A 24,395-nucleotide genomic window follows, 5' to 3' on the forward strand; every position below is an offset into this window, starting at 1 on the left:
AGGTATCAACATGTTGCCAGGTGTTGTTATTATATAGGTGATAGGTCCAGTAGTTTCTAATTCAATACCTAGGTTGAAAATAGTTAGGAAATAGAGTTATAATGCCACGTGACTGAATAATTATTTAGGTTACAATTATAGAGTTGTAGTAATTTTTAGAATGACCGTCTTGCCACGAAGATAATAAGAATGAGCTCCAGAAATTGAAATCTGCATTATGGAGATGATATTATAATTGTTTTAACCTATTGCGACTTCTTAATAACTACATTTTTATTTGGGTTAAATTCTCGAATACGTGTTCATAAATGAGTACTATGAGGAAAGATTAAAGATTATGAAGCTTCAAAGCCTCCATTATCGACGTCTGCGTGGGGACCTCATTGAAGTATACAAGTATACTCATGGCTATATTCTATTCTATTCTATTCTATTCTATTCTATTCTATTCTATTCTATTCTATTCTATTCTATTCTATTCTATTCTATTCTATTCTATTCTATTCTATGCCTTACCCACATAATTACAACATTTATCTTACTTAAACTTCACTCCTTGTTTGTTTGTCTGTCTGCTACAAATCTTATAATCGATACACTTTTACCTTTCCAATCGATCTAAAATTTTGCACACTTGCGTAAAGTCGGAGACAACGCATGAATCAATTGACACAAGAAATAAAATTTTGAAAGTTCAATTTTTTCATATATTTAAGAAACATAAAAATTAATTTGATATTATATGGAAATAAAATTAGAAATTCTTTGTAGATGTGTAACATCGGAAACACTGTATTCTTTAGAAGTGTTGTCGATAACAAGTAAAAACGCATATTTTATTACAAGACTTCTCTTTAACTTCACTTCTTGTTGTTTGTTTATTTGTTTGTCTGCTACAAATCTTAAAATCGATATTTAACACACTTCTACCTCCCCAATCGATCTGAAATTTTGTACACTTGCGTAAAGTTGGAGACAATGCATGAATCAATTGATAGAATGAATAATTTTGAAGATTAAAAAAATATATATATTAAAAATGAACAAATTAATTTTTTTAATATATGAAAATAAATTCAGAAATTCATTGTATATGTGTAACATCGGCGACACTGGATTATATAAAAGTGTTGTCTTTACATAAAACGTAATCTTTAAGCGCAATTTTTTTTCTTATTGTTCTCAAATAATGAAGAGCTTCAAAACTTGAAATATATATTTGAAAGACGTTTTTATGAGGTTTTTACCCACTGAGACCTTTGAAAAGGCTAGCTGGATTTATGTAAATTTTTAAACATACATGTTATTTTTGCCATATGTTGAACATTTCAAACTACCCTCAAACCATGAAAGAATTAACTTTGGGGTCTAAAATTTTGCACACAGTTTTTTTGCACATCCAAAACTTTTCCGCACTGTTGTGAAACTCAAGTGTTGTGAAACAAGAAGTTGAAAAAATGCTTAACTTTAGTGAAGGCCCTATGGATTACCTGAATTGTCGCATTCTACCGACTTGGGCGGCACCCAAAGTTGGCGACAGTACCCCATGGGAGCACCAAGGCTCTGAGAAGTATAATAATTGGCGCCGCTTCTCATGGTCGAGATCTATCGCCTGATTGTCTCCAACGACAATATCGTTTTACTTCAACGATTCCACTCTTATATATTATTTTAGCCCTGGACTGAGCGTATTTAAATAAATACTTGTGGTTCTCTCTGATGACTCCCATCGTTCGCTCCATCTGCAGTTGTTCTTTCACCCTGTGCGAGTCTTGCAACATGCGCTCGACTGCATTGTGGAGCACTTTTAGTCTCTCTTTCCTCAAATAACCAGAGGAGCTGACCGCTTTAACGCAGGCAGTGGACTCTTCTCACTGACTTTATTCCTGTCAAGAAAATGATTAGGATTTCCCAACGTTCGTTGGACGAGTAACTTCTCATGGATCGCCCAGGATCCTATCATCTTGCCATATGTGGCTGATCAATTTCATGAACACACTTTTTCCTATCAGACCGGACAATTTTTTCTTGATTTTAATTAACTAAAACTGATATAAACATGAGTATGTTATTAGCATAGCATAGCATAACATGGTGATGTCGGCGCTGAAGAATGGGCCTGATGTGGACTGTCGCTGATTCATGTACTTTTCGTGACTTGTCCACATTTTGCTTTACGAAATATGATGGGGTTCAGTTTGCTATTTATGAGCAAGTTTCAAGGCTGGTATAATTGAAGAGATTTGTCAGAAATAACTCGCGGTCGGAACCTATAGTGAATTATTCAGTTTGCCGAGTTATTTGTATTTGATATCCAAGTCGCTCACCTAAACGAAGTTATTACCTAAAAAAATATTAATTGTGCATCCTGATTTTCTTTGTGATAATGTTTTGTATGAAAGAATTTTTCTGGTCTCTGGATGAACTGAGTGAGCAGTATTACGAAAGTCCACAGGGTGGGAGTCTCGGTGAATAAACTGAGAATAAAAAAGGCTTTCTGGCGTTCAATGAAGCCACAAAAATTGCCTCATGATTGCTATTTTGATCAATTCATCTAAATAAATCATATATTTAACATATAAGCTAAATAATTTGAATGTTCCCAACGTTGAATTGTTCTATTGTTGGTTCACGTAAAATTAATGTAAAGTTGGGGGCGTAAACGGCAGTCGAGTTCAGTTTTAGGACTGGAACAACCACGCAAATTATCCCAATGGAAAACGTATGCACTAAATAGAATATGTTTCACCTTAATAGAAATTTAATTAGACTATAATTGAGTCTCGAAGTATTGCCTCATGCGGTGTAAACACACATGTCACCATTTCAGCCCAGACATTTCTCTTAAGAACCTTTCGCTCAGTTGAGTGAGCTCCTTTTGTTTGTTAGGTGGTGACTGCTTGTAGGAACGATGAGGTAGGTTAATTGCATATTTTGTTGTTAAATAATTACAATGATCAGAATCGTCACTTTCTGTACAATAAAATGCCTGACAATCCGTTGAATTGATGATATCTTGTTGTTTTGAGGGCTGACGTCCTCATTTGGTTTCGTGATCTAACTAAAGGCTAACTAGGTAAAGTGTGTTGCTTGGTTCGGTGTTTTGGTTGACCCTGACTGGTTAATTTTTTCTTCTGCAATTTTTGATCGATGTTTTACTCGTACAACTCTTTTTTAATTAGTGCATAAACTTATAAATTAGATCGGGTATATATTAGTGAAATTTTTAGACGACTGCTGCCAGTGTAGATGCTCTAAAAATAGTGGCGTGAGGAACCAGTTTCAATGTTATGTAGTATGGGACATGTACATAATACATATTAGGCTATTCTTGTGCTCATTAGCCAAGCACAATGAAAATTGCACTAAACACTAATTTTTTTCATGCCTGGGCTGTTTTATTAAGTACCTAAAACTTCATTCTGTTGAGCGTTGTGCCAAACAAGAGATTTTTTTGGAATCGTTTCATTTTAAATCCTTATTTAGGTACTCAAGATCTAAACCAGTATTTCATTTGCGATTATGCTGGTAGGCCTATCTATGATTCTTTGCTGGGCAACTTATAAGACTCAAAAATTAACTTGAGGAATAGTCTAAAAAAGTCTCTGCTTAGTGCATTGACACTTGTCACTATGAATGGTTATTCATTTCAAGGTTTTAAACTCAAGTTGCTGCCAAGTTGACTTGGTTTAGTAGGTAATTGAGAGGTGAAACTCTGGATCCAATCTGTTATATTAGGAGGTGTAATTTCTCAAACATGGTTATGGAAAAGAATTGTAGATAATTGTTAAGAATTGCAGAATACAAGTACTAATTGTAAGAATTTCAGGTCAAAACTAAAAGTAAAATGGGCTATTTTTACAACACTTCTCTTTAACTTCACTTCTTGTTTGTTTGTCTGTCTGCTACAAATCTCATAGCTAGCTAATCAATATTTAACACACTTCTACCTGTCTGATTGATCTGAAATTTTGCAAACTTGCATAAAGTTGGAGACAGTGAATGAATCAATTGACAGAATAAACAATTTCAAAAATTGAAAAAATTCAATGTTAAAAAATACCTAAAATGAAAATAATTTTGTCTGTTACAAATCTTATAATCAATATTTGACACACTTCTACCTGTTCAATCAATCTAAAATTTTGCACACTTGTAAAAAGCCAGAGACAATGCATGAATCAGTTGACAGAATAAATAATGTTGAAAATTTACAAACTTTTTATATTGGTATTAAAAAAAGTTGAAAATTAATTTTTTTATATATGAAAACAAAATTAGAAATTCATTGTACATGTGTAATATCAAAGTCACTGGATTCTTTAGAAATTTCTTAAAAATTAATTTTTAAACGCTTATTTTCCTTAAAACTGAATGCATAATTATTTGAGGGCCATATCAAAATGAATGGGTGAAATAGATAGAGAACCTGCATTTTTGTAGATATTCACAAGTGACTTCTGCTCTATTTTCCAGTTTGGTTATTTATTTACATATATTATATTAATTAATTAAATAATATTATAATTAATTTAATTATTATAATTGTTTAATAATAATAAATAAGTGTGGAATTCTAGAGGGGCATCAAGTTAACCAGTACACACAGCATATTAGAAAGGCAATTGCATCACACAACCAAGCAGTAATCAGAGTCTGGACTCCACAGCATAGAATCCGCAGATTTTTTTAGATTCAGTTCTTTTTAAATTTCTTCATCTATTCAGGATTTAAATCAATTTCTTATGTATGAATCTGGAGTGAGTGACCTCATAATCCCATCAACCAATCACAGTCTTGAGCCAGGGTGCAAAAGGTGCAAGCAGCGTTGCCAATATATGGATTTTTAGTGCAAAGCATTGCCAGCTATTTTCAAGATGCTTTGCTGGGTAATTTTCAATTAGAAAATGCTGCTAAAAACTTTGATAGTATATCCCTTACTTCCTATGCAGTACGCACTGCATCCTGAACCATCCAACATATTGGAAACCTTACTGTGCACACTTGCGGTATTCCAGATTTGCAATAACTGCAAAATAATTTCTAAAATGCAATAATTTCAATCCAAATGTGTTGGCAAAATCTTCTGAAGGCCTAAATTTTGCTGCTGATGCGTCGCCTAAGATCTTTTGATATTCACCCAATTTCTGCACCCTGGGTCTTGAGTTGATGACATCACTATCAATCACTAAAGAGTTTGAGGGGGAGAGACCTTGCAGTGATGTCACATGCACAACGTATTAGCAACCTATTGCGTGTTATGTCAAACACCATGTCATTAAATAATTATTTTTAAAAACATATTGTTATTATAATTATTTTTAAAAACATAACTACAGCAATGAGACATACACCATTTGATTTGTAAAGACCATACCTATCGAACTGATGATCATTTTTTTGAATTTCTGCCGGGTTCATTTTTTATGTGGGGGAGAAGGGGGGGGAGGGGGGAAAAATGAGAAGAATGGGATATAACGCGCATAAAAAAAAAAAACTAAGGGAAAAATGAGAAAAATGATCATCAAATCGATAGGTATGGTCCTTGCAAATCGAATGATACGTGTCTCGATGTTGTAGGATATTTGTAGGAGGAGATAGATTTTCTAAAGTACTCCCTTTCTAGCCGTTTTCTATGAATTTCACGTTTTCTATCAATTTTTTCGAAAAATTCATACAAGCAAAATGTTTTTTTTTTACATTTTATGTATGTATGTGAAGTTTCATGATGATCGGGTAATAACTGTAGAAGTTTTTCCGGAGGGTAGCCAGTCCCCTTAATTTAGAAAATTCTGGGCAAAAAATGTGCCATTTTAATGATTTAAGCTGAAAAAAATTAGCAAGGGCTGTGTAGAAGCATTCAAAATTTTCTGCAAGCAGGGGCATTTTTGAATCAACCAATCACAGTCTATAGCTATGGTGCAGAAGGTGCAAGCAGCGTTGCCAATATATGGATTTTTAGTGCAAAGCATTGCCAGCCATTTTCAAGATGCATCGCTGGTAATTTTTAATAAGAAAATGCTGCTAAAAACTTTGATAGTATATCCCTTACTCCCTACGCACTGCATCCTGATCCATCCAACATTTTGGAAACCTTACTGTGCGCACTTGCAGTCTTCCACATTTGCAATAATTGCAAAATAATTTCTAAAATGCAATATATATATATATATGTTTGCCAGCTCAAATGTTTGAAGTAACCTCAAAACCAACTAAAGAGTTGGGAGGTGGGGAGAGACCTTGCAGCGACGTCATGTGCGCAACGTATTGCAACATATTGCATGTAATGTCAAATGCCATATATCATTAAATAATTATTTTTAAAAACGTTGCTTCCATTCCTAAAAATGCTTTAATTCCTATTGAATTTTATAAAATTGTATTATTAATACTTATTGTTTAATATCAACAAATAAACTTGTGGCGAAGTAAGTTGATTCTATAATAATTTTCTTTATGGCTGTAGACATAATTTAAGGGTAATTTCACGTCTTAATTTGGAAAATTCTGGGCAAAAAATGTGCAATTTTATTGATTTAAGCTGAAAAAAAAATTAGCAAGGGCTGTGTAGAAGCATTCAAAATTTTCTGCAAGCAGGGGCATTTTTGTCTCTCATAAGGCTGCTTTTCTACTTCAGTTTGCATCAAGATCTAAATGACTTGATATGGTAACCTTACCATCAAATAGTAGTTCTACTTTCTGACCGCTATAATATGGTTATTATTGACAAGCAATTTGGCAATCTGTCATTAAACACTTTCACTGCAACATCCGCCATACATGGTACATGCATGCACGTCTCAAAAAGTGTGACGTACGCCAGATGATGTACACTCTTTAATAAAGTTCCTTTTTTGAGAAAGTCCTACAGATCAAGTTTTGCAGGTCATAAACATGTAAAATATTTGATAGAATATTATCAAAAAGGAGCTTAAAAATGTCAGACAATTGGATTAGTAGAATATTAGTAATCAATCAATTAGATTCAAGCACTAAGTACTGACTTCCTAAAAAGATAAAGATGCAAGAAATAAGACTTCATAAGACTTTATTATTTTCAATGATAAAAATATTGTCTTTTTTCATTCATGAATCATCATAGTGGGGAAATAAATATTAGACATCCAGAAGTGGCCTAACTGATGGTGAATGCCATTATGAAAGCAATATACACTGTAAAATGGATTTCCAGCAGAGGTAGATTATTTTTCTGGCTTGAGTCTCATTTCAGCTTTTAACTTGTAACTTGCAACAATTTCACTGTAGGACCTGCAACAACAGCTCGTCATAAACTTTCACCCATCATCTTCAAACTTTCAAAGTAATATATGGCCAAAATGCACACCTCCTCTATCAGCGCGATTTGGTCTTTGGTAACATTTCTTCACATTTTTATTATTACAAGCAGTTTTACACGTCATGTTGAACAAATTATGCCATACCTACTGATTTTTAAGAACAATAGAACTGATCATTGAGCCCATGCATTATTTGTTGTTGTGTGAAGTTCCGTAGTTCATGTTTTATAGTGCTGGCCTCTGAAAACGAAGAAATTTAGTTTTTTTCTAGAAACTTTTCAGAAATGTAAAAAGGACTTTGAAATTTGTAACTAACATTGAGGCTGCTACCATTGTCAATGCTCAAAAATTGTCAGGCTTGTATTGCTGGTTGTTTTCAACTATTAAGCTAAATTATGCGAAAAAAAACATTGTTGAAGAAACATATGGCTCAAGTAGGGCTAACATTAAATAATTTGAAAAATGACAAAAATTGCTAAAACGCAAAAAGAATTTAGACAAAATTGGAATACTCTCTGAATGAATTTTGACATAGACATATCTGGGGTCTTTTTAGCTCAATTTTCTCTTTTATGAAAAGAATGCACTAGGTATTGTGTTCGCTATGTTCGTCTGTCCGTCCGTCCATCCGTGACTTCATGTTTCCGTTGATGTGAAAATGCGCTCTCTTGTCACTCACTGCAGTTAGTAATGAGTTATATTTTTCTATTTCATTGCATTATAATAGGTTCTGAATGATAATAGAACAAGCTGAATGGCCTAGTGATTAATGTACGGTATAGATAATTTCTGAAAGGGTGGGGTTTTTTCTACCTCAAATTGGCATGGTCTTCAGTTTTTTTAAGTCTGCAACTATTTATGCTCTGTTGCTGCTGAACGCCTGAATCTGCATATTTATCCCTTTAGCAGGCAAGCATTGAAATATCCAGAAATTAAAATTTCAGAAACCATTTCAAGAAAGTAAGAAGTATTATACAATATATTTATTTCTACGAATTTTTGCAAATTTTGCCTATTGAAGGTTTAAATTGCACTTGAAGAATTCAATAAATGCGATCAGTACACAAAATTTTTCTTTGTAATTGAAATTCAGTTTATGCAAATGAAAAATTAGAAACCTAAAAATGTAATTTAATTAAATTTAATCAAGTTGCCAAAATAAATAAATATATATATTGATACTTCCACCTTTTGAAGAAAATGCGGAAAGAGCGTCAATTCCATTGTCCGAGTCAAAACCTTCATTTAAATGCTCATATTTCAATTTGTGGACTTTGCAGCTGGTGATGCTATAGATAGAACGATGGTCAGATAATTAGGGATTGACTGAGGCATTATAAGGATGCCTCAAAAACAAACAGGAATCCGTGGTGAGGCTTTTTGTGACGCGATTTCAAGTGATCATATATGGTAACTTACCCGTGATAGGGTTAAGTAACAATAAAATCATTCAAGAATACATTTTTGCAATCAGAAAAATCCATGAGTTACTAGAATATTCATATACAACATTAGTTACAGAATGATTTTTTTTGTTCTTTGGTTATATTTCTACTTTTAGCTTGTTTAAAAAAATTATTATGCATGATTGAATCCTGAAACTGGAGCTGAAAGATTGCTGGAGGTTTTTAAAACATAGTTGATGGATTTGATACCGCAGATTTTATACGTTTAATTTCTTGCAGTTTGTTCCGTGCCCAGAAGCGCTTGGCAGCGCAGATTCTTCGTTGTGGTAAACACAAAGTCTGGTTGGACCCCAATGAAATCGGAGAAATTGCACAGGCCAATTCCCGTAAGTTTCTCTTGACTTATTCATGCTCATAATTTTGCAATTTGGATTTTTGATTTCATGATGTGCCTGAATTTTTAGGAAGCAACTGTTGGTGAAATTTTGTTAACTTGGGCAGAGTTGATGTATTTTTCCGGCATTGAACAATTTCATTGCTTGACTTGGATGAATGAAAGGGATGTTCTCTTTTTCAGTAACATCCTAGAGTTCCATATTATTAAATTATTTGTTAGTAACACTCCTTCTGATTACTATTTGCGAAGTGAGGTGAAGTGATATTAGGCCTTGAGTAGTTGCTCATTGGTATTTCCTCTATTGTTGGTCTACAATCACTCTATGTTATGGCATATAAAATTTGATATCTGTAAGTAAAGGAAGTGTAATTATGTATCAAACTTTTTGTCAAAAGATACTACAATTTTATCCACTAGTTTAGTGAATTTATATGAATGAAGATTTGTTGAAGAGGTAGCGTTTTCAGTTCTTGTTTAGGTTTGCCACGACGAAGAAGCTGAATAATCTGTATTATGTGCTGTATATAATTAGAACGTGGTTGTTTGCAGGCCAGAATATCCGACGCCTGGTCAAGGATGGTCTGATCATCCGGAAGCCCCATAAGGTTCACTCGAGGGCGCGATGCCGCAAGTTCCAAGAGGCCCGGCGCAAAGGTCGCCATATGGGCCCTGGCAAGAGGAAGGGTACCGCTAACGCGAGGATGCCCAAGAAGGTGATCATGCTACTGCAGTCTTGATTTGTTCTATCAGCAACATCCCCATTGTCTTGAGTTCTGCGACACATTTTGTTGGATCTCTAAGTTCTAAATACTGACTTCACCTTCCGTCATTTGCAGAGGTTTTTCGAGATTGGACGAAACTACCAACTTTAATGAGAAAATAAAATATTCGTGTTCTTTGTGCGAGACGCTTGCCGTATTTAGTCAGTACCAATGAAGCAAATTTTCTTCTGGTGTAATGATCAGTTAAGAATTTTTAGTCATCACGGCTTCATGATGCCTTGAACGAATGGAGTTATTCTAATTGGTTGAATTACAGTAGGCTTCATAGTATTCACTTGACAGCTTCTTGTGTAGTTTACATGTCATACTCTCAAGTTATGAATATTTTTAGGCAAGTAATTTGATTTGGATCAAATAATCCTATTGTGTCTAGATATATATTTTTTGATTTTTAAAGCTCGATATATTTTTTGATTTTTAAAGCTCGAAGTACTTATTATTGGTTGTATACATTGCGATCTCATGTTACAGGAACTCTGGATTCGGCGCATGCGCGTCTTGCGTCGCATGTTGAAGAAATATCGCGAGAGCAAGAAAATTGACCGCCATCTGTACCACGAGCTCTATCTTAAGGTGAGGATATGCACTAGATAAATGCCTTGTGGTTCACAGATATTCGAAGTTTGCAAGAAATTCTTTCGATATGCAGTACCTAGTTGCTTGAATACAGTGCCTGCATTTAGAGGCCTTGCCTCCTGACCTTTTCCAGCTCAGCCGCCGAGAGCTCCGACGGAGTATCCTATGTGCATATATTGTTAAATGTATTGAGTTCCAACACGCCTCGGCTCTCGCCTATCACTGCTTCAAAATCTATTTTTATTTTGTATTCGTATGATACCTTTGTGAGATTTTTTGAGGAGATAAGCATTATTGGCGTAGCAATAAAGTTAAGTTTGGAATTGGTCGGTCGAGTCTGATAAGAATAAGTATAATTGTTCACTAGCGCTCTATATATCGATTTCACGTCAAAGGTGAAAAACAAGGAGTTTCCTTCAGTCGCACTAATCGAATCGTTCATACGTTTATATCGTTAGCTTTTCAAATACATCATGCTAATTATTTTCTTTGAAACTATTATATGCCGTGTCCGCTTTGTAGAGATGAAGAGAAGCATTTTCAGCATTGCAGCTCTAAACTACTCTTTGCGCGAACAGTAGACGCGATCAGAACGTGCTCATTCAAAATCCTTCGACGAAATTTTATTGTTTAGGGACAAACTTTTCTTAAACTAATTCAGCATTATGTTGCACCTCCTTTTCTTCTACTGTTGGCTGGCGCGTGATGCTGCAAAGGTTGTATTTTACAGAATGCATATAAGAATTTGTTGTCAGAACATTCGCTACGTTTTCGTTGCCCAATGGCCCCTGATCGCTAGCGACCATATTAATAATTAATGAACGTTTTTTTTTTTCGATAACAAAACTCGAACTGCCGAATTCCGGTTCTTGATTGATTACAAATGTCGGATGCAGCACGTTCAGTTGATGAGTTTATTAACACCTGACATATACATACTGCGGATTGGGATTATCTATATTACAAGATTATTTAACTACCTAAACTTCAAGCTGGGGTATTTTAATGTGAGAAATTTTCAGTGATCCTACTGAAGATATCGTGTGTATGATGCTTTTCTTTACGACGACGAGAACTTAGCATTATATTGTTACTCCTGGTCTGCGGGCTAGGTTTGCTCCCAATCTGTAGCACAGAACAAAATTTGATGTTCTTTCTGGGACTATTCGCAGATAGCATCCGGAAATGTTTATCGTCACAATACCATCGTCGAAATTGAACAGGCTTCCATAGGAAATGATTCGGCAGTCATTCATTGCATTGGCATTTAAAGCTGTTCTGACATTTGCAGTGAAGTTTTTGTTTTGCAACTAGTTTCAACTTCAGTATAACAACATAACTAGTCTCGCAAAAAAAAAACCTAGATTTGATGTTCTCCGAATCGCTGAGTAATGAATGATTCATTGCTTCTTCTCACAGGCCAAGGGTAACGTGTTCAAGAACAAGCGCGTGCTCATGGAGTTCATCCACAAGAAGAAGGCCGACAACGCCCGTGCTAAGATGCTGCACGATCAGGCTGAGGCTCGCAGGACAATGGCAAAGGAAGCTCGTATTCGTCGTAATGATAGACTCGCGCTTAAGAAGGCTTCTCTTCTCAAGGAAGAACCTGTTGCGCAAGAATCTACTGCTTGAATACATAGCGCCGTATGAAACGTGCCGTTTCTTTGTCATCCTTTCCTCTTGCCGTTGAGATTTCGCCATCACGATTGGATATGGATTATATGGAACTGCCAAGATCTAAATTGTCGAGTTCTGATCTTGACTTCGAATGGCTGGCTACCTTGAGGCGGTTGCTGCGTGATCACGCTACTTTGTTGTTCATGGCCAAGGTTATCTTGATTCACAATCTTTCTTTGACCTCCAATTAACGTTATTATTCTCGGGCAAGTGATCATGTGTGCAATTTGTGATTCTACACCGAAATGCTGTCTGAAATCCTTTCCAGAGTTGGTCGTCCAAATGCCTGTCGCTTGAAATCTGAAAATCTTCGGGGACTAAGTGGGATCGGGTTAGTAGAAAATCTGCCGCCAAGCGCGTTAATGGAAAAGATTTTCTAGATCATGTGAACCGACATGGACGCTCACGGCTTTCTATTACAAATAGCCGGACTCTGAGTTAAGAAATGTTAGTAATTTCTGTACTCTATTCTATGTGAGTAGTCAGATTAAATTTACGAATTACTGATCGCATGGGAGCAAAAAATTCACGGTCGTTTCAAATTAACAAATGAAAAATGTTCACATCTAAGTTATAATAATGGTTGAAACTTCAGCAATTGCGCTGGTAATTGAAATCAGTGTGCGCGAGAACTTTAAATCTGAAAACCATCATTATTTTTATGACGAGTTGCGTGAATCGTTTTGTAAGTGATGAGAGAGAGAAGTCAGAATTACTAAAGGTCGCATGGTACCTGATGGAAATATGTGGTTCGCGCCTAGAAAAATTGGCGAGACCAAAGTTTAGGACGGGAAAAATGAGACATGGTTCTTCTTGTAAATGAGACATTGTAAATTTATTCACAAGTACACAATTTACAGTGACCATTACGCAGCATTTTGAATAGATTCTCTGAAATATACTTTCTCATTTGAGAAACGCTTCGTCCTACGCGTGCTTAGCTCTCTACTGAACTAAGAGTTAGGATAGTACTGACATTGCCGACTAAACGAACGTAACAATTGCGTACGCTTGACTAACCAACGTCGCTTTCACGCACGGAGAAAAGACTAGCGTACGTGCGATCATTTACGCACGCACGGTCGAGCCCTGCGTGCGTATCGTCGATGTACGAGGCTACGGACATGCGGCAAAGCTGCACAACAACGACCCATGCACTGGCAGGTCGGTCCGGCGAGAAGACCTGGTCTTACTAATGGCTGGTGATGCTGCAAATGATCACGGCTAAAATGAATGAACAAGTTATTATACACCGAAGCCTCAAAGCTGAACAATTAAGATTATCAGATTACGGTAGTGAGAAATGCTAGAATTGCAGCTGAGACATAACCGATGCAATAGCTCAAACTCGCAAGGAAGAGCTAGAAAGAAACTTCGACTGACGCTTCAATATTTGCTACGCCAACGCAAGATCAGTATTCCGACTGCGCCACTGCCCCCAGATGAATCATAGCAACGTTCCACCACTTTTAGATGATAAATAAAATGTCGAGATCTCATGCAAAACATGAAGGAAGAGTGGAAATGTTCAGCAAAACAAAAGTTCATGTGGAGAAAGTAAGGAATGGTCGGCTCATAGCCTGGCCATATTGTTGCCAAACTAGAACGAGGAGCGCTATGTAGTGACCCGCCAGGGATGAGGGGTGCAGGAGGCCGGGGGTGAGGTGAGGAGCCAACGACGGGAGACGGTAGATGATTGGCTGCTCACGGGCGGCCCGCAGCCCTGCATCTCCGGGAGCATCGACTTCAAAATTGTGCCACAGTAAGAACGAAAAAATCTTTAATGGTAGGAGTAATAGGAGGAACTGGTTACTAGGGATAAAAAGTTTTGTAAGTGATCAGGGAGAGAAGTCAGAATTACAAAACTGAAGTGGCATTTATCACTGATTTAATCTAAATAAAAATAATGGCTGAACGTAAAGCAAAGACACGACGTTAAGCGTCTTGATCGCAACTCAATAGCCAACACAGTTTATCTGGCACAAGCAACTCAGCGCCCACATCGTAGGCGATGTGAGGGCATCGGGGACGAACCAAGAGGAGAATTCTTCAGCAATGCAAGAGAATAGAAAATAAGCTGAGAAGTTAGGGCAGCGGCAGCATGATTTACAATGCACTCACCATAGAACAGAAAACAAACACGATCGAACATGAACTTATCAAAATAGCCAGCTACGAACTGCGACTAAATTGATTATGAAATTCGTGGAGAGAGATCCTGTTCAACATCAGAAAGACGTCTGCCCACAAGAAAAATATATCGCAAATGAAATATGTAAAATCATAGTACGCCTAGCTAGTTAATATCAACACAAAGGACGATAAAACATTTCTGGGAGATACGAATAGCAGTTATAAAGTTATTACATTATTCATTAGCATCAAATAACGAAGACTTGATCGCATCAACTTTTACGAGGAAACAAAAGCAATAGAATTGCAATTAAAAGCGATAACCAATAAATTTTGTAAAAAGAAAATGATTGCACTTATTAATAGTCAATGGTAATACTCTTATAAAATAATAAGATTATTATTAACAATCAAACAACTGTGTGGCTCAACAGCAGTAAAATTACAGCCGTGAGACAGAACTTAAGAGGAGACTAAAGAACGTGGCCACAGCAAGGCAACGAGACCACAGGCTTGCAGCGACTTGGTAACGTGAAGACGAGACGGACTAATGTGTAAGAAACAAGCATTTAAACCTAAATAAAATATTTATTTATAAAATACTGCCTCACAGCAGCACGGCCAAACAAATTGCGCGAAATCAAGCCGAGAGAAACCGAGAAAGCACCATTTTGACTTGGGAGGAATCGAAGAGCTAGCAGGCGAGTCGATTTGCTTGCAATGGAAGCGTCAGTGAAGCTTATTTCTCCGTAAAATTTACGTTAATTTAAACGCAAATACGATAGTCGAGCGGTAAACAATTCTGGAAATTTTGAGCAGGACGAGAGATTCTTCTGAGTCGAACCGACATGCAGCATCGCGTGATACGCCAAAGCTCTCCGCCTGGCCCCGTTGATATCTGATCGCACTTACATCGCAGTGCTATTGGTGCGTGTAATGGTGCGCGCCTATAGAGCATTGGTACGTGTAATGGTACTTGCCTATAGAACATTGGTACGTGTAATGGTACTCGCCCATAGAGCGGTACCCTGCGGCTCCTCAGTACTGAGCTGACGTATCGACGCAAGGGGTCCAAACAACGCCTTGTGCTAATTCTATAACTAAATATCTTCACTGTCTCACGACTATTCCGTGAGACAGTCTAGGGACCCTGGAGCGTTTAGTGAGCTTTGCTTTAAACAAAATCGCTGGTAGGTAAAGAGTCACACACACGTACATACTCAAGCAAACACAAAGACCAGCGGACATATAACAGATACATACAATAGCTTCAAAATACATACAATGCTAATGCAACGGCGAACTTCATCTATGCATTAAATAATTAAATTTTTCGAGGAGAGATACACCGTTGTCACTACAACTCAAAGGGTCGGTCATCATTGGTATGATATAAATCATGCAGCAGCAGCCACACCCCGCAACAGTAACGTTAATAGTAAGTGGTAGTAGTTATAGTAGCAGCAGCAGCAATAGTAATAGAGTAATGATAGTAATAGTAGCGGTTACCATTTAACTAATCTTCCATTGAGTTAACATACAGCCACGCTTCTCCTTAATAAGCTATATTTAAGGAGGACCTAAAGAGAAATATGGGTAACGTAATGACATCGAGGGCGGGAAGGTTTAAGAACGCAATTCATCTCTGAGCGACTGCTATGTCCAATGTGTCCTACTCATTCAAGTCAACTGCTGAGTGTGCAAACATGCATAAGAATGGCAAACAACGATGGCACTTTGATTTTTTCTCTGAGGAAATGTTAGAAACATGGCGTGATGAAGTCAGAGCACGCAGCAGTCAGAAGTGCATGTTCAAAATGAATTTTCAGACAAACTCGCGTTACAATTTCACACGCAGATTGCTAAACTTTACAACTTTCAACATAAAAATAAGAGACCCTGAAAATGTACATATTATCGAAATAAAATTCATGTCTAAAGAATCAATGGCAACATTTTTCTATGACATAAATTGCAACATGGGATATTCTAGAGAATTGCACATCCCCTAATAAAAACACATTAGTGCAAATGACGAATACTCAGTGAAGTAAGTTTTACCGACACAATTCATTAACAAGCTGGGAACACTGAATCAGGAGTACGATCAACTAAAATGTATATATATCTCAGCCAAGGTGGTTAGCAGGAAATACAATCACGACCTTGTGCTGGTTGCCTAGTTTTGTGAGGAGTTACAGTGCGAGCAGCAGTTCCCTATACGATCGTCGAGGTTTGTGCGTGTGGTTGTTTGTTACACGAAATTTCATCAAAATTATTACGCACTCCGTCAATGAATTGTTCAACGGAGAATTGTTGTGATTTGTGCGACGTTCCAATTGTGTACAAGTGAAAACTAATTTCAATCTCTATGGACCCAGAGATGTTCGCCGTTATGACACATAAACCGAACAATTGTGCGTGATAGGGAAAGTAAGGTACGAACAACGAACAAATAATAACACAGAAGAGCGGACAATCTAAGGGTAACACACGAAAAGGATAATGGGACAGATCTACACACGGCAGAGTCATATACGATGATCCTCTTAAAGATACACTCAGCCCCACCATACATGATTACACCTAAAGCCATCGGCGGGCGCCGTGGCGACGGCAGCACAGGCTGGTCATGAGCAAACAGTCAGGGTGCCGCGCCATAAGTGTTGCACCTCAAAACAATACACAAGTACAGTTTATGTGTTACGTCACTCGATCAATACAAGTTATTACTCCTTAGTTACACACTTTTCTAATTTATTCCAACATTATTTCCAAGCGATTATGATAGGGGAAGAAAAAAAATTTGCGGAAGTGTTATTAGATAAGTATACCGTACCTTTGAGAAATGCTAGTTAGCGTAGCAGTTTTGCGTTATTCTGTTACGGTTATTCTGCATAAACGTTACTTGCACTTCGAATACAAGTAGTTGCTTGACCAAATGCAATACTGTCATTCACAAGTGTCAAAGCGTCACAAATGTAAAGGAATTCACATCGCCTCTACTCATCGTGTACGATAAACACTGGCAATGAAGTCACCTCCAGGTCAGGTGGTAAAGCACGACTCCTCCAGACGCTGTTAATGTGGGCTCAGTGACATCAAATTTATCTAGCCTTGGTCACAGGTAACAACTCGTGAAAGAGATTTGAAGTATCATGCCGTGAACAGCACGAATAATCCAGGACGAAAAAAAGGTACAGTTTAGTTCTATTCGTCGGCGAAACAAATAAACCACGAAATGAAAATCGACCAAAAGTAGAAAAAATATAAAGAAAAGTGAGATTTTTGCTAAGAAGTGATTAAGGAGATCGAAGAACGGACGGCGACGCTGTGAAGCAATCAGCAGCGCCATCCGTGGTGACCTTAACTTAAGGAAATGTCCAATGGCTACGCAACTCTAAAACACGTCAAATACCGAACTTACGAGAATACCAAACGAATAGCTTCGATTCTTACAAAGAGTATACTTCAGTTCAAGTGAGACTCAAGTGAAATTTTAATTATAAATTTTCCCCAGTCCTTGAACCGAGGGGTTGGTTTAAATACTCACCAGAAAGAAGATTCGCATGAGATGATGGACGCAGTAACAAATTGAAACTTTCGGTTACTTGCCAAAAAGTACCTATCTAAAAAAATAAGTTTCGCAGAAGATATTGGACGCAGTTTCATATTGAAAGTCTCAGTTATTTGCCAAAAAGCTTATATGTTTTTTTGTTTTCAGTAGCGCTCAGTCATGTTTATATTATTAGGCTTCTCAAGACATCAATAAACGTAAGGACATCAGTCAGTGTGAGCGCCATTGAACCACAGAAAATTGCAAGTAAATATAAGTCAGGCCCGTATCAATTGTTTCTTGGGTTAATAACATTGAATTTTTTATTACAAATTAGTGATGGTTTATTTTAGTTGAAGCCATTGCTAAACTGCGTTTCAATCAAAAAAGTAGTTCCAAGTTAACATGAATGTACCAACAATATGAATGTGTAGTGACCTAATGGCAGTTCACGACTGAGAAACGCCTTTCGTTTAAGGAATAACAAACGTCGCGGGTTCCGAGTGGTAGCAAATAGCGTTAATTATTGACGGGCAAGCAAAGCTAGTCCTACTGGGCACACTAACGTTGCGTTCAAACTAACGCTATCGAAACTACATGTACCACTGCGAACTTTAGTAGGAAAAAAAGACCCTCCAGCCAGCACATGCGAAGAGGTCTCAAGTCAAGCATATGTTAAAGTGAGTCTTTGAAGGTCATAAGAAGATGCAACACTCATGACATTCATAGACACCATCCTAACCTACAATAGGCTAGGATGAGGCAAAACATTATCATGGTTGGTTTCATTCCAGTATGAATTGGATCGCAAATGTTGAGGTCTAACTCGACAGTTCACTTTGCGCATGTGCATACGCATTCGTTTGAAACGTTCTTGCAGTATAGCATATTCATGACCAACAAAGTTTTCCTATCGCTGATGCTATTCTTGGAATATTTGACTTTCAGGGTCTCAAATTGTTAAAATTCAACTTTAAAAGAAGCCACTTGCATAGAAACACAAGGCTGAAAAAAATTAAAGCCAGGCAACGCGTCATAAAATAGAAGAGGTGAAATCAATAGTAGCCACGACGCTAAGCACCATTAAAACAGTTGATGGAATATTTTATCGACTCCCATCTGAAGTCCAATTACAATGCTAAAATAACAAACACGACAAACAGCTATTTGGTGCGCACCTTGATCTGTTTGCTCTTCACCATAATTTTAGTGAACACTAGTTCATTGGAGAAGCCATAGCAAGTAGCACAGCACATGTTCTCAATTGCTTCACTCATCGTCAAGACTATCACTTCCACGTCACCTTTTCCTCACTATACACCGGTTGAACATTGAGAGAGAAGGGCAGAGCACACATCCCCTCTCACGAACCGAGTCATGCCACGAGTGCACCGTGTCCAGAAGCTAATGGTACAAGCACCCAGAGATCTTCGTTAAAGATTTCCTTCTACAAGAAGTTGCACAAGTAATGTGTCTTTGTTGTAAGATAAATTGAATCGCTTGATGTTATGCTCACAGCGGTAACACGCGATTAATACGTTATTTTTACTTCGTTTCATCTGCAACTGCTAGATGCATGACATTGATGTCGACATGCTAACAATAATTCTTCATTCATAAGTTTTTCTTGATGAAACACCCATTTCTTGATGCAATGAGTAGCAATTGAAATGTTTGAAACTTGCATCGATCTTTGATGGCTGCAGATGTGCGACGGTTAATTTCTCCGGTCTTCCAGTTCTCCAAGCTGTAATAACAAGCAGTGAAGAACCGTGTCCAACTCTAGTATGGGGAGAGTCTCATCATAACTTTGCATGTACATGAAAAATTGTCACACGCCGTGTTGTGGAGTTCTGCAGTTCAGTGTAGCCTGGATGCTGTGTAGAATTAAGATGGTGCACAGCTGAGCTTTTTTAGCGAAGTATAATGTGGTGCAAGACCACCTGACTAGTGTTGATCTCTGAATGATGCATTGAAGTTAAATTGTGTGGCACGAGTCTCCACGCTCTCTCTCTGACTGAAGACCACCGTAGTGAGACGAGCCTCTGCGGCATTATGACGCCTACAAGAGCTCGTACTGGCGCAGGTGCATGCGTTGGATGATGTCCCGACAGTCGTTGAAGACTCGCCGGATGTTCTCGGTGTCGACGGCGCACGTGAAGTGAGGGTAGCAATAGTGCCGCCCGTCACCCGTCGCTGTGCTGATGCGCTGTAGTATTAACATCAATTATTTTTCTGGCACTGTAAAACTTTCTACGCAGATGCACTAACGCTTAGCTAACACTAAAGCGATCAGAAAAATTTGCATATGACAGCAAAGTCTTTACTAGTTGAATGCCAGAGACTTGCTATGCTAAATATATTTAATCTCTACAGGATATTATTTCAAATCTTGCACGAATGAACCAGAACAAAAATAAGATAATTTTATGTAGAGAAGTGGAAGCAAAATCAAGTGACAAGAGGATGCACGGCCTTCAGTTTAAATACTCACCAAAAATTCGTCCCTAATGAAGTACTTTGCTCGCACTACCTCTGGGTTTTCTTCACCATCAGTAGATGCAAGTGAAGTAATTTCAGCAGGCGTTTGGTAACGGGAAAAGTCGGGGAAATAATCGTCGAGTTTGCTTTTGTTCGCCAAAATTTTCTCAGCCAGCAAATCTTGCTTATTTAGGAACAGGATGACACTGATGGTGCGCAACCACCTGTCAAAAATGTTTTGTTAGGCACTGAATGCAACTTGAGATGATAAAATTAAAAATTACTATCCATTATAATAAAAATAAAAGGACAAATTGAATAGCATTTCATTAAACTTCAAACTACAATAAGGTAAATTCTCAAATGTATTTCCATGCAGTTTCTCAGTTTATGAATACTTTTCGGAAGCCATGAAATTTTACCAAGCTTTGAATTTTTTAAAGTTAAGCATAGAATGCAGGCTTGGGCTAAAACCTGAAGCTTTGCTTCAAACTAATAAAAATTTTCATTAAAAACAATAATTGCATGAAAGACTTATCTATAGAGGGACCTAAATGAAAAAATGTTATACTTGAGAGGAATAGGGAATTGAGCCGTGCAGACCTGTTGTTCCATATGCTCCTAAAGAGATCCAAGGATTCCCTGAGCCTGTTCTGGCTAGGGTCCTCCCTGAGCACCATGTTGTAGGACGAGCACGCCGTGACGAAGATGATCGCCGTCACGTCATTGAAGCATTGGATCCACTTACGTCGCTCGTCTCGCTGGCCTCCCACGTCAAACATGCTGCACACACAGAACGTGTGAGTACACAGTGCAGCAAGTCTGGCCAAGGCACAACAGAATAGGAGGCGACGCATTAATTAATAAATGTGAAAATACGAGTCATTTAATCCCGAAAAAATCATTTAATCCCGACTGTCTCCTCTCAAAGAAAAAAAATAGTCATTTAATCCCGACTGCCTCCTCTCAACCGTAAAACATGGCGGGTGATTCGTGATGATCTGGGGTGATATTTCTTTAAAATCCAGTGGACGAATGCTCTTCATGGAAAAATCAACAGCCGCGACGATTATTTAGGAATTTTGGAGGACCAAGTTTTTACCAGCACTTTTTCCGGAGGGGAACGTCATCTTTCAAAATAATAATGCCTCAAGGCATACAGCTGGAATTGTTAAAAAATATAACTCAGTACTCACTGCAGTGAGTGACAGAGAGCGCATTTTCTCGTCGACGAAAACGTGAAATCACGGACGGACAGACGGACATGGCGGACACAATAGCGCCTTTTTTCCATAAATGAGAAAATGCGCTAAAAATGGCACGAGGAATTTTCTAATGAAGTTGAGCATCTCATTTGGCCACCACAATCAACGAACCTGAATATTATTGAGCATTATGGTCCACTTTACAGATAAAAATCAGAAGTCGATTCCAGCTGCCATCGTCTTTAACACGTTGACTACGTATTGGTACATATGCGTACCACGAAATGTATTTCTCCAGGAGGTAGTGGTACATAATTCAGGTCGCCAAAAATCGGCCAAATCCGAGAACAAAAAAGGCCAAAAAAGGCCGATAATTCAATGTATACTAGGTAGTTTATTTGTAGGTTCCGCTATAAAAATTCCATTTATTTTCTTTTTGCAGTATTTAAAATTTAATTAGGAAGTACCCCTATCATAAATTTTAGCCGGCCAACGCAATTGAGAAAAACTAAATCACGGAAGTTGTCCGGAAAAAATGACCGTCTGGCAACCCTGCTTAAAAAAGTACAAAAAATGAAATAATAGTACAAGATGAAGCAATCGTAGTCAACATGTTAAAAGAGCTAGAGGACGCTTCAACTGAAGAATGGGTTAAAATTCCTTTCGAAACAATTCACTATTTGTTTGAATCAATCCCTCGGAGTATTGAGGCTGAAATTGCCGTAAAAGGTAGACGTACACCATACTAAAATATATTTTGTACATTTCTCACACGTATCTCATATTTTGTAAAACCCCTGTATGTACTTTAATGCAAACGTTGCAATAAGGCTAGTGAACTCTTTGTTTACTGCCAGTACCTCTCGTTCCAAGCAATTAAGTACTATTAGCATTGATGGCTGTAAATATATCAAAGAGTTAACATGTATCAAAGGGTTAAAATAAAATAAAAAGAGTTAAAAGAACAGACAGTATAAATGAGTGATCACGAATACGAGTATTTCCTAAAAGAATTAATTAATAAAATACGTAATAATACCTAACAAAATAAGTAATATACTAAACTAATGAAATATGTAATAAATTGGTGGTGACTCACTGGAAGTTGACTTTGTCAACCTGGAAGCGTGTCTCGAAGATGCCAAGCGTGAGCACGCGGCACCGCAGAACATCTTGCTCCGTAGGCGTGTAGTCTGGCTGCCGCACCACGTGCACGCGGTCCAGGAAACTGCAAGTTTACATCAAATTAACATTTTTGACACACAGCAAGTCGCACGCGGTCCAGGAAACTGCAAGAGTGCATCAACTTAACATTTTTGACACACGGCAAGTGGAACACGGTCCAGGAAACTGCAAGTGTACATCAACTTGACCCTCCCATCACCCCCATAGAACACCTACATGCAGAAACAAAAATACTTCCCATAAAAGCACACCTCGACATGAGAGGAACACAATTCATAGCCGCAGCCATAAACAACACAGAACACCCATGCCACTACCTACGCGACCACCCACCTACACACAGACAAATAGTGCCAACCCCACACAGATACTACACCAACATACTAGATACAGTACCCCCACCCCAAGGCAACACCAGCACTAAAAAAACACACAATTATGACACTTAGAACGCTGGAGCTGGCCGGCAACAACAAAGTCCTTGGACAAAACACTTACACACAATTATGACACTTAGAACGCTGGAGCTGGCCGGCAACAACAAAGTCCTTGGACACCCACCACCTGACATAAGCAGCACAGAAACACAGCTCTTTAGACTGGAGAGAGTACACCTAGCCAGGCTTCGCTGCGGCCACCACCCTTCACTACAAACATACGCAAACAGAATAGGCTAAGTAGACACAGACACCTGCCCATCCTGCCAGAGAGCTCCCCACACTATCACTCACATTCTCCTGGAATGTCCGCTCTGGCAGGACCTCAGACAACACCACCACATAACCTCGACCCTACAGCTCTGGAGCGACCCCCTGTCGGTGGTGTCCTACTTGCGCAAGGGGGGTCTCTTATAAAAATGAGACCGGGGAACCACAACAACAACAACAACTTGACATTTTCGGCATACAGCAAGTCGTACGCGGTCCAGGAAACTGCAAGTGTACATCAACTTAACATGTTTTATACACATCAAGTCGCACACGGTCCAGGAAACTGCAAGTGTACATCAACTCAACATGTTTTATACACACCAAGTCGCACGCGGTCCAGGAAATTGCAAGTGTACATCAACTTACATTTTTGACACACAGCAAGTCTCACACACCTTGGCACTTAAAATTAACATTACATTAGATTGCGAGGGAAACATTGAGGCTGCTACCATTGTCAATGCTCAAAATTTGTCAGGCTTGTATTGCTGGTTGTTTTCAACTATGAAGCTAAATTATGCAAAAAAAAAAACATTGTTGAATAAACATATGGCTCAAGTAGGGCTAACATTAAATAATTTGAAAAAAATGAAAAAAATTGCTAAAACTCAAAAAAGAATTTAGACAAAATTAGAATACTCTCTAGATGGATTTTGACATAGACATATCTGGGATCTTTTTTCCTTATTTCATTGCATTATAACAGATTCTGAATGATAATAGAACAAGCTGGATGGCCTAGTGATTAATGTATAGATCATTTCTAAAAGGGTGGGTTTTTTTCTACCTCATATTGGTATGGTCTTCAGTTTTTTTAAGTCTGCAACTATTTATGCTCTGTTGCTGCTGAACGCCTGAATCTGCACATTTAAGTAATAACAAAATCATTATTCAAGAATACATTTTTGATATCAGAAAAATCCATGAGTTACTAGAATATTCATATTCAACATTAGTTACAGAATGATTATTTTTATTTTTTTATGTTC

The 24,395-nt window shown here is 37.8% G+C and overlaps 2 protein-coding genes across 2 annotated transcripts; one reads left to right on the forward strand and one right to left on the reverse strand.

The window, feature by feature from the left end:
* The first annotated feature begins 2,832 nt into the window (after window positions 1-2,832).
* LOC108681056 (60S ribosomal protein L19) lies at window positions 2,833-12,111 on the forward strand. Its single transcript, XM_018170021.2, has 5 exons — window positions 2,833-2,916; window positions 8,984-9,090; window positions 9,651-9,814; window positions 10,355-10,456; window positions 11,879-12,111. Exons 1-5 carry the CDS (start codon window positions 2,912-2,914, stop codon window positions 12,089-12,091), a joined length of 591 nt encoding a protein of 196 aa, XP_018025510.1. The 5' UTR covers window positions 2,833-2,911; the 3' UTR covers window positions 12,092-12,111.
* Window positions 12,112-12,943: 832 nt separating this feature from the next.
* LOC108681057 (guanine nucleotide-binding protein G(s) subunit alpha) lies at window positions 12,944-22,739 on the reverse strand (the record flags this gene model as incomplete). Its single annotated transcript, XM_018170022.1, is given in 4 exon segments — window positions 12,944-20,034; window positions 20,320-20,530; window positions 20,910-21,089; window positions 22,611-22,739. Coding segments are annotated over 4 exon segments (667 nt in total), but the record flags the coding sequence as incomplete, so codon positions are not given.
* Window positions 22,740-24,395: the final 1,656 nt, after the last annotated feature.

The sequence above is a fragment of the Hyalella azteca genome, unplaced genomic scaffold (assembly GCF_000764305.2).
Source record: "Hyalella azteca isolate HAZT.00-mixed unplaced genomic scaffold, Hazt_2.0.2 contig408, whole genome shotgun sequence".
NCBI lineage: Eukaryota > Metazoa > Arthropoda > Malacostraca > Amphipoda > Hyalellidae > Hyalella > Hyalella azteca.

What these genes read in the sequence shown, in the direction of transcription:
- LOC108681056 (XM_018170021.2), top strand. An exon ending in AATTGCACAGGCCAATTCCC is followed by an intron (nt 9,091 to 9,650) that starts GTAAGTTTCTCT and finishes GGTTGTTTGCAG; the next exon opens with GCCAGAATATCCGACGCCTG. An exon ending in ACGCGAGGATGCCCAAGAAG is followed by an intron (nt 9,815 to 10,354) that starts GTGATCATGCTA and finishes CTCATGTTACAG; the next exon opens with GAACTCTGGATTCGGCGCAT.